We start from the raw sequence: 17577 nt of genomic DNA, 5'->3' as shown, positions 1-17577 counted from the left end.
TGCTCTCTCTCTCCCCCATAAATAAATAAAATCTTAAAAGACATTGATTCAGCAATTAAAAAGTATTAAAGAAAACTCCAGATTCAGAAGATTTCATCAATGTATTCTACCCAAATCTAACAGCACCCATCTTAAATAAAACAGCACCATTTTTACACACACTCTTTCAAAAAATAGACAAAAATGAGACCATCAAAACCTTGATCCCAAAACCAAAAAGACGTTCCTCTCACTCACAGATGCAAACTTCCAAAAAGACCATAAGCAAAGCAAATCCAATGATCTATAAAAAGGATAGGTTTATTCCAACTATAGAACAGTATAATAGTCAAAAACTATTTATGATTTACCACATTACCAGAAAAAAAGAAAGCTTATGTTTACCTTGACAGATGCAAAAAAGCATTTGACAGGATTCAATGTCCTTACAAGTTAAAAACAAACTAGAAGACAAATATCAGAATGGAATTTTAAAAATTGATGATAAATAAAAACCTACAGCACACATCCAATTTGTTTTTCCTCCAAATTTTAAAATTGTAGTTAGTTAATATAGTGTAACACTGGTTTCAGGAGTAGAATGTAATGATTCACCACTTACATATAATACCCAGTGTTCATCCTAACAAGTGCCCTCCCTTAATGCCCATCACCCATTTAGCCCATCCCCCTACTCAAATCCCCTCCAGCAACTCTCTGTTCTCTATAGTTAAGAGGCTCTTGTGTTCTCTCTTTTCTTTCCCTATGTTCATGTTTTGTTTCTGAAATTCTACATCAGGGAAATCACATGGTATTTGTCTTTCTCTAATTTATTTTGCTTAGTATAATATACTCTAGGCTCCATTTACATCATTGAAATGGCAAGATTTCAGTCTTTGTGATGGTTGAGTAACATTCTACTGTGTATATATGCCACATCTTTATCCATTCATCAGTCAGTGGACCCTTGGGCTCTTTCCATAGTTGTTTGGCTACTGTTGATAATGCTGCTATAAACATCAGGGTGCATGTATCCTTTCGAATCTGTATTTTTTAATCTTTTGGGTAAATACCTAGTAGTACAATTATGAGGTTGTAGGGCAGTTCTATTTTTAACTCTTTGAGGAACCTCCATACTGTTTTCTAGAGTGGCTGCAGCAGCCTGCATTCCCACCAACAGTATAAGAGGGTTCTCCTTTCTCCACATCCTCATCAACATCTGTTGTCTTCTGGGTTATTTTTAGCCATTCTGACAGGTGAGAGGTGGTATCTCATTGTGATTCTGGTTTGTATTTGTGATGTTTTGATTTGGTTGTATGAGTGATATTGAACATCTTTTCATGTGTCTCTTAGTCATCTGGATATCTTCTTTGGAGAAATGTCTATTCATGTCTTCTGCCCATTTCTTAATTGGGGTTTTTTTTTTTTTTCCAGTGTTGTTATTAAGTTCTTTATTTTGGATACTAGCCCTTTATCAGAGACACCGTTTGCAAATATCTCTCCCATTCAGTAGGCGGTCTTTTAGTTTTGTGGATTGTTTCCTTCACTGTCCAGAAACTTTTTATCTGAAGTCCCAAGAGTTCATTTTTTGCTATTGTTTCCCTTGCCTCCGATGATGTGTCTAACAAGAAGTTACTATGGCTGAGGTCAGAGATGTTGCTGCCTGTATTCTCTTCCAGGATTTTGATGGATTCTTGTCTCACACATCTAGGTCTTTCATCCTTCTTGAATTTATTTTTGTGTATGGTGTAAGAAGTGGTCCAGTTTCATTCTTCTGCATGTTGCTGCCCAGTTTTCTCAACATAATTTGTTGAAGAGACTGTCTTTTTTCCATTGGATAGTCTTTCCTGCTTTGTCGAAGAGGAGATGACCACACAGTAGCACACAACCAATTTAAAAATAAAATACTGAAGAGCTTTCCCACCCTGTCAGGGAGCCCCAGCATCATCACTTCTCTTCAATACTGCTCTGAGGCAGTCAGGTAGGCCAAAGAAATTGAAGGTATTAAAATCAGAAAGGAACAAAAGTATTGTTATTCTCAAATGGTAAAACTGTACATATAGAAAATTCCAAAGAATCTACAGATAATAGTTAGTTATTAGTAAATTTAGCATAGCTGTTAGATACAAGTTGAGTATTTTTTAAAAACACGTATTTCTGTTTAGCCACAGAAAAGAAGAGTGAAGCTAAGAAAGGTATTAAAACATTGTTTCAGGGCACCTGGGTGGCTTGGTCATTAAGTGTCTGCCTTCAGCTCAGGTCATGATCTCAGGGTCCTGGGATTGAGCCCTGCATTGGGCTCCAGCCCTACACTGGTCTCCATGCTCAGAGGGGAGTCTGCTTCTCTCTCTCTTTGCCCTTCCCCCTGCTCATGCTCTCTCAAATAAATAAAAATCTTAAAAACAAACATTGTTTCAACAAGTTAGGAAAAAAATCTAACAAAAGATGTGCAATAATCTCTGCACACACACATAAAAATCATAATATATAGACAAAAATTAAAACCTAAGTGAAAGGATATATAATTTTCATGAATTATAAGATTCAGTACTATAAAGATGTCATTTTGACGGTTCTACAAGTTTAGTGGAACCCAGTTAAAAGCCTAACAGTGCTAACTGGTTGGCTGGTTTGCTGAAGGTAGCAATTTGATTTTAAAAATATATATGAGCAGCCCCAGTGGTGCAGCGGTTTGGTGCTGCCTGCAGCCTGGGGCGTGATCCTGGAGACCTGGGATCGAGTCCCACATTGGGCTCCCTGCATGGAACCTGCTTCTCCCTCTGCCTGTGTCTCTGCCTCTCTCTCTCGGTGTGTCTCTATGAATAAATAAATAAAATCTTAAAAAAAAAAACAAATAAAAATATATATGGAAATGCAAAGGCCTGAGAATAGCCAAGATACTTCACAAGAAAAATAAGGTATCAAGACATATAAAGCCATAGTATTTTAACAGTGTCATATTGACATAAGATAGACTCCACATGTCCAACAGACAGATCTAATGTGCACAGCAAATGCAGGGTATTCATACAATAGAATACTATATACAATAATGAAAATATGCTTCTTTTATGCTTTTTAAAAATATTTTATTTATTAATGAGAGAGGCAGAGAGAGAGGCAGAGACATAGAGGGAGAAACAGGCTCCCTACAGAGAGCCCAATGCGGGACTCAATCCCAGGACCCTGGGATCACGACCTAAGCCAAAGGCAGATGCTCAACCACTGAGCCACCCAGATGTCCCTGCTTCTTTTATACCTAACAACATAATTGCATTTAGTAAACAAAAGTGAAAAAAAATATTAAAGAAAAAGAATACATGGTATTTGAGTTCTTATGAAGTTCCAAAACAAGGAAAACTAAGTGTTAGAGATTAGATAGGAGGAGTAGTGTTCCGAAGGGGCAAAATAATGGTTTCCAGAATACTAGTGATATTTTCTTTCTTGACCTGGGGGTGTACATGAGTAAGCTGTGATAACTGATTATGTTTTTTTATAAACAAATTTATGTATGCTTATGTTTTCTATATAGGTATGTACTTAGCATGTGTATTTATACATTGATTCATATGTTTCTGAAAATTTGAAGGACATTTATAATAAATTTTGAATCCAAAAAATCCAAACCAATGTTATACTGCATATGTTTTTCACCTGACCTTATGTTGATCTTAAACAAGAATGACAATGCAGTTTTAGTTTCTCTATGGAAAGCTCAAGATACCTCTGTTTTGCTGTTATTGACAGTTAATGTCTTATCACTTTCATCCACTTGTGAAATGCTCTCCAGTTCTTCAGCCTGAAGTGTAACTGATCCTTCGTTTGGCTGTGTTTTTAAGTCTCCTGTAGAAAATACACAATAACTCAACTTCAATATATACATATACACTTCCTCAGAGAAACAATCTATGGGATAAGGACCACTCAACATGATAAATTGCCAGGGAAGAGTCTTTGGACCTCCGTATCAGTCATCTTCACAAAAACTATTTAAATATACTTTAAATATACTATTTAAATATCCTTTGTCACTAGGACAAAGGACTCTAGGACCATTCCCTGGGCCAAAGACAGACGCTCAACCACTGAGCCACCCAGACGTTCCTGGATCAGAGCACTATTAATTTGATTTTGCCAAGTTTAAACGTTGAAGAAGATCGTGGGTTTTAATCTTCCCTTGCAAATACTGACAAATTCACTTAATACTTTCAGCTTTAAATTTTCACAAATATATTGTAAGCTGAATTTAAAAATGAGAACTTCTGGGGACACTTGGGTGGCTCAGTTGAGTGTCTGATTCTTGTTTTTAGCTCAGGTCATGCATGATCTCAGGGTTGTGAGATCAAGCCTCGTGTCAGGTTCCCCACTGAGTGTGGACCCTACCTGAGATTCTCTCTTTCTGTCTCTGTTCCTCCCCACTGCTTGTGCATGTGCACACATGCTTTAAATATAAGTAAATAAAAATGAGTACTTCTTTACAATCGTAGAACATCAACTAATTACCTATATAGTCTCTTTATCCCAACCAACTCCTCCACTAGATATAGGCTCTGTAAGGACTGGAGCATATCTTGTACAATTCCATATGATACATAGCACCAGGCATTGTACTAGCAAAAAAGTAGTTGTTCAATAATTAAATGTTATTATCAAAAAAGTCTGATTTTAAATATTTATCATGGAAGGGTGCCTGGGTGGCTCAATTAAGCATCTGACTCTTGATTTCAGCTCAGCTCATGATCTCAGGGTTATGAGATCAAGCCCTGCACTGTGCTCCACACTCAGTTGTCTGCAGGAGATTCTCCCCTTCTCTCCTTCCCACTTCACTAAGACAAAGAAATAAATCTTTTTTTTTAAAAAAAGGTCATAGATATTTATCATAGACTATCATAGTCCAAATCTCAGAATACTTTTTAACCAAAGTCTACCTAAATATAACAGCTACAGTTCACTGTCTCAGTAGTTTAATAGACCAAAATTAACTAGCCCATTTGAACAAATTATATTTTGTTTGGTTTGGCTTTTTACAAAAGGATTTAAGTGGATTTTGGCTGACTTGTTCCCAGCTAAAAAGGCAATGTGGGTTATATAAAAATAAAATTTCTAACTAATACTGAAAAAATTCAAAACAATATATACATTTTCACTCATAAGAACATGACCACATAACCACTAACTTATAGGTTAAAAAAAAGTTACAAAAACTCCTTCATTTAATCCATTACCTGAAAATATATCATGGTTAACAAGAGTCATTTCTTTTTCCAAATTACTTCTGGATACATCAGATTTTCTTATTAGAGCAACAGGTTCTCTCTTCTCTGGTGATCTAATAAAATAACCAAACGATGGCTACAAAATAAACACGTGAATTATTTCCTTAATTTTCAACTGTTCTCAAGAAATTCTATTTTTTAAAAATTTATTTATTCATGAGAGACAGAGAGAGAGAGGCAGAGACACAGACAGAGGGATAAGCAGGCTCCATATAGGGAACCCGATGTGGGACTTGATCCCAGGACTCCAGGATCACCGCTGAGCAACTCAAGCGTCCCTGAGAAATTCTATTTTATCTTACTATGGGTAACGTAGCTAAATTACTTCAACAAATAATTTTCTTTTTATTTAAACTCAAATAACTAGAGATGTACTTTAAAAGTCTAGTTTTATTTCCTTACTGCTGTCTTTAATCATCAAAACTAATACTGTCAAATAAGCTGCTCTTACTAAGAAATCCAAATTCAAATAGCCCAGAAATGACATTTCTTCAGTAATTATTGAGGACCTACTATGTCAAGAACTGTTAATCATCAGTGTGACATATTAATGAGAAAAAAAAGAAAATGTCCTGCCTTCTTCAAACTTACAGCATAAAAAACAAAAACAAAAACAAAACAAAACAAAACAAAAAAACAAACTTACAGCATAAGGGTATTTATTTTATATACTACTTTTATATACTATATCCTCAAAAATCTGTATTAAGATTAGGTATGTTCCTAGCACTTGGATGAAAGTGTTAAGGAGCAGGGAATTCCCACCTGTCTTTCTCACACAACTTTCACCTGATAGACCTGAAATGTAAATTCGTTAAATGCACTTGATTTTTGGCTATCTTCATGTGGAAATTTCTTCCCTTGAACAAGCAACTTGAATGCAAGTAACATCTTATAAACTAAAACCAAAACAGAAACTCTAAATGACAGATTTTTCCATGAGCCAGTGCTTTGTTTTGTGCTTTGTTTTGAATTTTGTAAGAAATTCATTTACTCTTCAACTTGTCTCATGATGTCAAAAATCCCAATCAATCTAGATGGAAAATCAGTCTCTCTGAAGCACTTCTTTTCATTTTTTTAATTAATGCACTGCACAAATAGGAATGTATAGGGATATGATTTGTTGGAGCCCCAACATCATTTCTCTTCAACACTACTCTGAGGTGCAATCAGGACAGTCAAAGAAACTGAAGGTATCAAAATCAGTTCAGTCTCAAATTTAAGTTCTGTAAATCGACTTTGCTAATACCATGGCTATTATTTCAAACTGTAGTTTAGTGAAATCCAGTTTAATATGTCTCCCTCCAATAACCCAACTCCCTATGTGGAATTTATCAAGGCTTTTGACTCTATATCCAAAAGCAGTCTTGAATCCTTGATTTTTTCTGGATCTGTACAATCATTCTTAGACCTCGGCCTTTACTACAACTCTTACGATGCACTAAGCCTCTATCTGCTGCTATTCTTCCTTTTGGTTCACTGCCCCTCTCTACCCAGGCTCCAAATACAGTAGTATCATGTTACACATGGAGATGGGGTTGGCACCACGACAAAGTTGCTCCCTGCCTCCATGCCCCTCTTTCCAATTAATTTCAGATGAACCCATCCTACAAGGACCCCTCGTGATCTGGCCCTGGATTTCTTCTACCATTCAATGAACCATCCTTCCCCCCATTTACATTAGCCCCCCCTGGCCTGCTTTCTGTCCTCCATATGCCACTCCGGTTTTACCTCCAACCCTCCCATACATAGTCTCCCTTTGCTGAGAACATCCTGTCTCCAGATCTTTTGGCAGCTTCCTCCTTCCCATCATGTAGGTCTCAGTTCAATGCCATCTCCTCAGAGGTCGCCTTAATCACTGCAACTAAAACAATTCCTTCTTGCCATTCTTCATAGAACTTACCACATTGCTTGAACTTACCACATTAAAATGCAATGCTTGAATTTTCAAATGTTTACATGTATTACAACTTTCCTATATTTCAAACCAAAACTTTCCTGTATTTCAAAACATGTTTTCAGAAAAGAGGTTAAAAAAAAAATCGTTTTCTTCCCATCAACCAATGATGTAACAATAGCAATATCAACTAACAGGTATTGAATATTTACTGCAAGTTAGTCATGGTGCTAAATACTTTATATGTCCCATCACATTTAATTTTTATGAAACCCTATATAGCACTCCATTGTAAAAACTGGAAAATTGGGATGCCTGGGTGGCTCAGTTGGTTAAGCATCTGCCTTCAGCTTGGGTCATTATCTCAGGGTTCTGTGGTGGAGCCCTGCACTGAGTTCCCTGCTCTGTGGGAAGCCTACTTCTCCCTCTCCCTGCCACTCCCCCTGCTTGTGTGTGCTCTGTTACATAAATAAATAAAATCTTTAAAAAATAAATAAAAATTGGAAAATCAAGGCATAGATGAGTTAACTTAATCCCTGTCACAGAATTAGTTGAAAGATAGAAGTAGGACTGGAGTCACGGTCTGACTACCACAACTCTATCCTGTTCCCTATTCTGTCCCTGCTGTAAAGATACTATGCTGTAGGTAATACCATCAGAACATTCAAAATGTAAGGGGGCTTGTGAATTCAACCACTTCTAGCACATAGCATACTTACTCTTTTCACATTGTAACCACCACCAAGGGAGCCAAGAGCTTCAGATCTTTGAGCGAAGAACTCTCCTAATGATAGGCGTAAATAACTGGCATCATCTTTGTCCAAATCTGATGTGCTAAGTGATTTCCTCAACAAACTGTAATTAATTGAAGTTCCCCAAGACGTATCACCTAGTGCAGCTGAAGTGTTCCGGGCATCTATATTTTCTTCCTAGGGAGAAAGTTACTGTTTCATTTTATTTCCCTAGAAAGGCTTCTTTCTGTTTTTCTAATATGCGAAAATAAGAAAATTTAACTAAGAAAATTTAAACATTTTAAGTCTTAAAAAATTAGGACAAATTCAAGCTTAAGCAGCTATAATAAGGTAATGAACATGTTCTATTTGTTTAAATAGCATTACTTCATTTTAAAACATGGTTAAAAACTATGGAAAAACTTTAAAGCTTATTTAGGTGATTCTAGGTGAATTAAATATTACTTTAGTATGCCAGTTATTTTTCAATTAATAATAGAGAATATGAAAGAAAAAGCAGAAATGGTATAAACATAAGAAAACAAGATATATTCCATACAAACTATATCTATCCAGAAAGAATACAGGTAAATTTTAAACTTTGGTTAATGCCAGTAAAATACAAACCTGCATAAATTGATGCTCTTTATTAAATTCTTCTTCATCTTGATCAATCAAATCCAGTGCCTCAGCTTAAAAAAGAATTGGTTTATATAATGAAATTATACTAATGCCTAATTAAAAACTAGCAGATATATAAAACTTAACTAGTTAGGAAAATGAAATACTAAAGAAAATAACTGAAAAAAGTGTATGAAAGCTCTCATTGTACAATCGACACATCTGTATTAAGTATGTAAGTCTATAGTTCTCAAACTTCTGGTAATGAACACTCTACTGTTACTGATTCTATCAGTTACTAACCTGTCCTGACTTACTAAAAGGCCTTAAAATGTAAGCTTTTCATTTGTGAAAGATTCACATTAGTTTTAGCTTTTGAAGGTTTTGGCACACCTGATTTAAGGTACTCACCATGAATACATGTGAAATTTTATCTGAAACCATCACAACAATAAATCACTCTGTAAACTAATTGTGAAGAGGTCTGCTGGGGTATCCAACCACCTGTTTGCCCAGCACTGTCTCAGTTTTAGAAAGGAAAGTTCCACATCCCAGCAAGCCTCACCGCCTACGCAAACTAAAACAAGTGGTCACACACCAGCTGCCTTCAAAGTTCCTATTGAGCAACTCAGTTCACCTTAGGGAAATGAACAGGCCTAGACACCTTTAATCTGTAAACAAAAGCTCCAGGGGATTTCTGGGTGGCTCAGCAGTTTAGCGCCTGCCTTTGGCCCAGGATGTGATCCTGGAGTCCCGGGATCGAGTCCCACATCAGGCTCCTACACGGAGCCTACTTCTCCCTCTGCCTGTGTCTCCGCCTCTCTCTCTCTCTCTAATGAATAAATAAATAAAATCTTTTAAAAAATAAATAAATAAATAAACCAAAGCTACAAACTACAATGCCTCAGAGGCCAGAGGACAAGGTGTGACAATAGGGAATAGTGGGGCAGTGATAAACTAGAAAGCACATGATCCTGCTCAAGGCATTACAATCAAAAAGGATTTTAAACATGTTGCCTAATCAAAAAGTCCCAAGTTCTCTGCCTGCTTGCTGCCCACTCCAGACCTTTGCCTGGTACTCCAGGAGACTGACTGCAATGGAAGTTTCATGCAACCCAGGAGAGAGAGAGTCTACTGGAGCCCAAACAGGAGAGATGTCCCCCATTCTTACTAATCCACCAGGGGTAATCAGATACAAACTGCCCTTTTGGAAAGTCTGACAGCTCAAAATTAAGATCTTGAGAGACAACATTAGAATAGAAATGGGAGAATATTTCCAATCAGAAAAACAGAACGTGAGAGATAGCTCAGATCCTTACATGTTAGGGTAGTGTTGGTTCTTTACCTTGTAAACCCATCATTTCTTATATAAACACATTCTTAACCTAGCAGTCTACGAATAGGCATCAGGAGAATAATGAAACTCTTAAAATCACATGAAAAATACAATCTTTCACATAAAAATTTTTCCATAAAGATTCTCTATGGGTCCCATGATGCAAAGTATGTTAAAAACCATTTCCCTAAAATGTGAAAGCATCAACCAAGCAAACCAGCAGCCAAGGAAGGGGAAGTGGGAAATCAGACCATTAAAGAAACTAACCCGGAAAAACTTAAGTTTACTTCAATTAGTTAAATATCAAACTTTTTCACATCATTAAGTAAACAGTTCCAACTGCTATTTTTAATATTCTAAGTGCTTTTTCTCTAAACTTTAATTGAAGAATCTTAAAGAAAAATCTACAGTAATATTGCTACCTTGTATGATTATCAAAAATCAGCAATTATGAGAAAAAAGAACTTCATTTTTTATATGAATCTATGTCCTATAAGAATCTAAAACAGTCCTCTCAAATGTCCCTGATGTTTTATTTGTTAAATTTTGAAGCAGATCATATATCCCAACCTCCTAATCATGTTTAAATCCTAGGCCATAAGCCCAAATGAGGTAGTGACTCAGATGCATGGTTCTGTCAGAGAGAGAGAGAGGCAAGGCAGAAATGGGGAAGAGGGCATCATATCTCTTATTTTTTGAATAAAGTTGGTTAAGTAGATAAATTTTCATTTTGAACGACTCTGACATTATGAAATTATGCCTTGGTCTACCTTCCTCTTCTGAATTATCTCCTCTTACATTTTAAGAATTTCCTTCCCTTTCCTATAAAAAATGCTTCCCCTGCATGCATGTTCCCCTGGCCCTGATTTCCCTTGACCTAGTTCATTCTTTCTTTCCTTCTATTTTCCCCCCACAGTATTCCATAATCACTTTCTCCATTTCTTCACCACTCATCCTGTCCAACCTAGTCATTGTTCATTCCCTAACTACAAGGATGGTTTCATTAAACTTCTCCTTTTATCTATTTTATTTTTCCTTTAATACTAACACACCAACCTACTTCAAAATGCAAAGGTACATATATGTATATTATGCTTCAACAAGGAGTTTTTAGAAGTTAACCAAAGACATAAAAGGGAATATGATACTGCAAAGGCTCCCTTCTCACCCCTGACCCTATGTCCCACATCTCCAAAAGCAACCAATATATAAAGGACCCCTGAAATCTCTAATTGAATTTATTTGATTTTTGAGATCAGTAGCTAGGAATTCCTGCAATCCATTTCTTTCTTCTTAAAATATCTTTCCACCATATGTATTTATAAATATAAGTGTGTCCTCGCTGCTTTCACCTTTTTACACAAATCTCAGAATATTTTATATGTTTTTTATGTCTTAGAATTTAAATAATTTTAGTGATTATTCCATATTAGTACCTAAAGAGCCTCTTTCCCTTTTTCTAATGGTCACAGTATATTTCTTGTACTTTATTTAATTAGTCCTCTATTTTGTACATCCAAATTGCTTTTGACTTATGTTATTAATAAACAATGTACAAGTACTAGCCTCACACATATATCACACACCATTTCTGCAAGCATATCTGAAAAATAAATTCCCAGCAGATCCCCTTGGTTACAGGGTATGTACATCTGTAATTTTGCTAGATGCTATAATACTGCTCTACCTAGACACTCTGCCATAAAGTACTACAATACTTGTTTGTTTCCTTCATTACCAAACCTTAGGATCACTGCCAGTGAAATAACTGAAAAATACTATTATGGAGTGGTTTCTTTCCATGAATAAGTTCCATGAACTTTTTTTAAACATTTAACAACCATTTTCATTTCCTTTTCTCTAAACTGTTTATATCTTTTGCCCAATTCTACACTGAGCTGGTCTTTTTCTTATTGTTTATTAGAATTGCTTACACATTAGGAAAATAAGCCCTTAACCTGTAACATATATTGCAAATATTTCTCAGTTTGATTGCTAATTTTTAAAAATTGTTTACCAAAGCATAATATACATATAAAAAGTATATGTACCACTCAATGAGCACATTTGTGTGGCTAGATCAACACCTTAAATGAAGAAAGAAAACTCTGCTAGTATCACCAAAAGGCCAATCAAGTTTTCTTCCCATCACTACATGCCCAGAGGATAACCACTATCTTGTTACTCCAGAGAGCAGGGTACATTTGAAACACACATATAGATTTATATAGCAAGTATTCTTAGTCTGCCTTATTTCTTTCAACATACTTGTGAAATTCATCCCTGCTGCTACGAGTAGCTACACATCATTCATTCCCTTTGCTACATAGCAGTCCAATGTATGAATAAACACAATCCATTCTATCATTAATGAGAATTTGGGAGTTTCTAATTTGGAGTTAATCATATAGTGCTGCTATAAATATTTTAGTCTTTTGGTGAAGAGTATATCTATACACTGGGTACATATTCTGGGGCAGAAATGCTGGGTCTGAAAGTATGAAGCTCATAAAGTTTACCCCCAAAAGCTCCTGCTAGAGAAGTTTCCGAAATGGTTCTACTACTTTACACTCCCACTAGTTACATGAGAATTCCATGACCTTTGACTTTTTAAGTGACACAGTCAATATCCACTGTCCAGTCTGTACCCCCTTGTTCTTTCTAAATCAACATATTGTTGAGCAAGCTCTAACTGTAACTTAACTTCCACTTTCTGACTCACACTTCCAACTACTGTATATCTCCACCTCAAACCGCAATCACTCAAAATTATACAATTTCTTCTAATTGTCCCATCTGAGCTCACGGTATTGCCATTTTCCCAAGTAAATCGACCACAAATCTTTTCTTGCCTCTCTACTACCTACTGAAATCCAGTCACCAAATTCTAATCGTTTTATTTCCATTTCTTTCATTATCTATTTGCTTTTCATTCTCAATGTGACACCTATATTTCCACAGCATCCTAAGGAATCTCCCAATCAACTGACAATCATGCAAAAAGACAACTCACAAAGGAAGTTTGTGGCTCCCTATTGCTTACCACACAAGCCTCAACCCTGACATGGTAGTCAAATCTCAACCCACTCTCTAGCCCTACTTTACCTCTACACTTCACCTTTTCACCTTTTATTATTCTCTTCTTTCCATATCTTGGCATAAGTGCTAGCTACAGTGGACTATTTACCATCCTCAAAACATATCCAGACGTCCTCAGTTAATTCTCTTTCATTGAGTTTTCTATCCATTTGTAACTTTTTAAAAAATATTTTATTTATTTTTTCTTGACAGAGAGAGAGAGAGAGAGAGGGGCAGAGACACAGGCAGAGGGAGAAGCAAGCTCCACGCAGGGAGCCCGAGGTGGGACTCGATCCCGGGACTCCAGGATCACATCTCGAGCTAAAGGCAGGTGCTAAACCACTGAGCCACCCGGGATGCCCTCCATTTGCAATTTCTCAAGTCCCCAAACTTTTACCAGTTGAAACTCTCACCTCAAAAGCCACTTTGTATCTGAAATCCCTGTTACCCACTCATGCAAAAGTTATTTTTCCTCTAAATTCCAAAATCATTTAGTTTGTGTCTCTTAGGATGCTGATTGTTGTTTTATACTCTTGTCTTATCCCTCTCAGGTGATGGACAATTTCTTAGAGGCTGGAAAAATACCTTATTTATCTCTACCTTCCAGATTGTTAGATGTTTAAGGGGAACTTAGTGCAGTCATTAGAATCATTTCTCCCTGTGGCATGTTATGAGCCTATTAAAAATAAGACTAGGCTTACCAGGCCACTGAATCCTTATTGCAGGTTCAGAGATGCTCAGGCACTGGGGACCTCCGTGGCACAGCATCTCCACAGACTAAGGCTCAAAGGCCATGTGTTCTGCAGTCTTGAACCAGTTTTTCACTTCACAGACAGATTCTGCTAATCAACAAACCTAGCTGATACTTCTAATGCTCTCTCGCTTTGAGATTTATCTTTTCTGTCACTTTTCTCCCATCATCTCCATATTTCTTAGGTTTTATCCAAAATGTATTGGATTCTGAATTGTTCATTCATCAGAATATTTTTTTCATTCAAGACAGAATTTTAAAAGTGAAAACATAAAGCCTAAGGTTCCCTTCCAACTCTGCAATATGAATGTTCTAAACTAATGTAAAAGAATGAGAGCCTGACTCACTGTCCTTGCTTAAGGAAAAGGCTCAGTTCATTCTGCCAATGATTACTACGGATCAATTCAAGCCTTTCTTCATACTGATAAGCTCAGTATTACAACTGACCCTTGAACAACACAGGTTTGAACTGCACAGGGTTACTTACACACAGATTTATTTTTTTATAAATATAGTATGGTGCTATAAATGTATTTTCTCTCCCATAGGATTTTTTTTATTAGATACATTTTGATTTTTTTTTAAAGATTTTTATTTATTTATCCATGAGAGATACAGAGAGAGAGAGAGAGGCAGAAACACAGGCAGAGGGAGAAGCAGGCTCCATGCAGGGAGCCCGATGTGGGACTCGATCCCGGGTCTCCAGGATCACGCCCTGGGCCAAAGGCAGGCGCCAAACCGCTGAGCCACCCAGGGATCCCCTCTCCCATAGGATTTTCTTAACTTCTCTCTAGCTTACCCTACTGTAAGAATACAGTATATAATACATGTAACATACAAAATAGGTGATAATTTACTGTTTACCAGAAGCCTTAAGCAATAACATGAACAGCAGGCTGTCAGTAGTTAAGATTTTGGGAAGTCAAAAGTTACATGCAAATTTTAAAATACACAAGGAGTCAGTGTCCCTTAATCCCCCACACTGTTCAAGGTTCAAATGCATACTCTACAAGTGATTTGATGTGGCTAACCAATATATACAGAGTAATCTCACACCATCAAAAACAATGAAAATGTTACAACAGAGTGGTTATCAATAAACTTACAACCAGATCTGAAGTCTTCATTCATCTCGTCAGCTAGAGACATATTTAAAACTTGCTCTTTATTAAAAGATGTGTAATACGCAAGGTCAGTGACCCATCTGCCTTCTTCATTTTGATAGACCACACTCGGTGATAGATCTGTTTCTAAAAAATTCCAAGAATATCCAATGACATATGAAACAAAATGATATAATATTCTTAAATAATTTTACTTAGTTGATTTATCTTAGATATCAACAATACTAAAATCTGCCCAAAACTAAATAGAAAAAAGAAACCCATTCCCACAAAAGAAAAGTTCTCTCCTGGTGGGGAAGCCAGTCTTAATCCAGTAAAAATCCATAATGGAGAACCAGAGGAATAAGAAAAAGAAAACTAAGAGTAGTACATTTTCACTAGATCTGTGAATAAAGATACAATTTCTAATCCACAAAATATTTAATATTTTAACACAAAAGATTAGGCAAGTTCCACTTAAAAATATATCCTACTCAAAATGTATAAGCATTTTATACATTTTACTTTCAGTTTTTAAAAAATCTACTTACGTTCTTTACTCTTTTCAATGGACTTGTAACATTCATATATTCGCCTTTCAATAGTTGGTGATCGTAGACTATTAGGGGAAATAATTCCATTGTCACTAACAGGCTTCAAAGATGCTTTGTCCACATATTTTTGAATAGACACTTTAGGAGTTTCAGTGTCTAAACGTTTATCCATAGGCAAAATTATTTCTGAATTAGATGCCAAATGCTTATCTTCATGAAGAGAGACGGCATCCAGCTTCAAAAGGTCCACTAAGTCAAATTCACCTTTATTGGCATTTGTGTCATGAAAATAAACAGGGTTAAGTTTTGCATTAGCAGCTTGGATAGTCTTCACAGGAACTTCTTCCCTTGAGATTTCCTTTAAAAATGCATAACAGAGGAGCCATAAGTTTTGTTTTTCATAACTTATTCCAAACTCTATGGGAAAAAATTATGTAGTAGACATAAATGATTATATGAACCAAACTATACAGTACTCACTGTATTCTTTTAAACTATATATCAACCAATTTTAACCAATATACCAAAACCAAAATTTATAATGTGGTCATTGCAAACCATTTATCAATAGATTCAGATATCAAAAGTGGGTCTGACATGTTCATTATATTACAGGATATATAAGAAATGCAGTTTAACTTTTCTAATTACCACTAATTCTCTCTGCAAAGATAGCAAGCCCATTAATATAACCAAACTCATAAAATTAATATAATTAACAGCCCTTGAAAACATATATGGATACCTCTTAGAATTAATCCTATTTAAAATTACACTAAAAATCATAAGATACCTAGGAATAAACATAACCAAAGAGGTAAAAGATTTGTACTCTGATAACTACAGAGCACTTATGAAAGAAATTGAAGAGGACACAAGGAAACAGAATGGCATTCCATGCTCATGGGCTGGGAGAACAAACATTATTAAAATGTCTACTACTCAATGTAATCCCTATCAAAATATCCCCAGGATTTCTCACAGAACTAGAAAAAACAATCCTAAAATTTATATGGAACCACAAAAGACCCCAAATAGCCAAAATAATTCTGAAAAAGAAAAGCAAAGCTGGAAGCATCACAATAGCAGACTTCAAGCTCTATTACAAAGTTGTAGGCATCAAGTATAGTACTGGCACAAAAACAGACACCTAGATCAATGGGACAGAACAGAAAACCCAGAAATGGACCCAAAACTATCTGGTCAACTCATCTTTGACAAAGCAGGAAAGAATATCCAATGGAAAAAAGACAGTCTCTTCAACAGATGATGTTGGGAAAACTGGGCAGCAACATGCAGAAGCATGAAACTGGGCCACTTTCTTACACCATTCCCAAAAATAAGTTCAAGAAGGATGAAAGACCTAAACATGAAACAGGAATCCATCAAAATCCTAGAGAACAGAGGCAGCAACATCTCTGACTCCAGCCGTAACAACTTCTCACTAGTCACATCATTGGTGGCAAGGGAAACAGCAAAAGTGAACTATTGGGATTTCAGATAAGAAGCTGAAGTTAAAGATCATGAAATAAAATCATCCTGGATTTAGAATGGGCCTTTAACCCAATTAGCAATGTCCTTATGAGAGAAAAAAGATTAAGTAGGACACAGGGACCCTGAGAAAAAGGCCATGTGAAGACGGAGGCAAATAGGCAAGTGAAACCGCCACAAGCTAAGGAAAACCAGGAGCCACCAGATGCTGAAAGAGGCAAGAAAGGAGCCTTTGGAGGGAGTTTAGCTCTTCCAATACTTTGATTTCCAACTTTGACCTCTAGAACTTTGAGAATAAATTCCAATTGTTGTAAGCTACCAAATTTTGGTAATTTGTTCCAGAAGCCCTAAGAAACAAATACAAACATTAAAACATAAAATGATGGGTATCTGGGTGGCTCAGTGGTTGACAGTCTGCCTTCAGCTCAGGTTGTGATCCCAGGGTCCCAGAATCAAGTTCCACATCAGGCTCCCTGCAGAGAGCCTGCTTCTTCTTCTGCCTATGTCTCTGCCTCTCTCTCTCATGAATAAATAAAATCTTTAAAAATAAATAAATAAAACCTAAAATGCCTAATGACAGTGAGGGAAAGCCATCTGAAGACATGGGGAAAAGGCCATTTATAAGGCAAGGAGAGAAGCATAAAGAGAAACCAACCCTACTGAAACTTTAATCTCAGACTTTTCTAGAAATGAAAAAAATTTCTATTGTTTGAGCCAAATAAATAAAACTGTGTAAGAATCAAAATATCTCTTGACACAG

General features: G+C 36.2%; 1 protein-coding gene across 10 annotated transcripts in view; it reads right to left on the bottom strand.

Moving 5' to 3' along the window:
- The window catches only part of CEP192 (centrosomal protein 192), a 157525-nt gene that overhangs the window by 84874 nt on the left and 55074 nt on the right, over positions 1 to 17577 (bottom strand). For all 10 annotated transcript variants that reach the window (XR_007411689.1, XM_025429599.3, XM_025429595.3 and 7 more), the window contains exons 11-16: positions 15324 to 15684; positions 14776 to 14919; positions 8511 to 8575; positions 7872 to 8081; positions 5205 to 5331; positions 3704 to 3822 (exon numbers count right to left, since the gene is read on the bottom strand). Coding sequence is in view for 9 of the 10 variants with exons in the window: in XM_025429599.3 (XP_025285384.3) it covers positions 3704 to 3822; positions 5205 to 5331; positions 7872 to 8081; positions 8511 to 8575; positions 14776 to 14919; positions 15324 to 15684 (1026 nt within the window). In the remaining variant the exon portion in view is untranslated. The remainder of the gene's footprint in view (positions 1 to 3703; positions 3823 to 5204; positions 5332 to 7871; positions 8082 to 8510; positions 8576 to 14775; positions 14920 to 15323; positions 15685 to 17577) is intronic.

Source organism: Canis lupus, chromosome 7 (genome assembly GCF_003254725.2).
Source record: "Canis lupus dingo isolate Sandy chromosome 7, ASM325472v2, whole genome shotgun sequence".
Lineage (NCBI taxonomy): Eukaryota > Metazoa > Chordata > Mammalia > Carnivora > Canidae > Canis > Canis lupus.
Note: the sequence above shows the minus strand (reverse complement) of the source record. Positions and strands in the feature narration are given on the sequence as shown.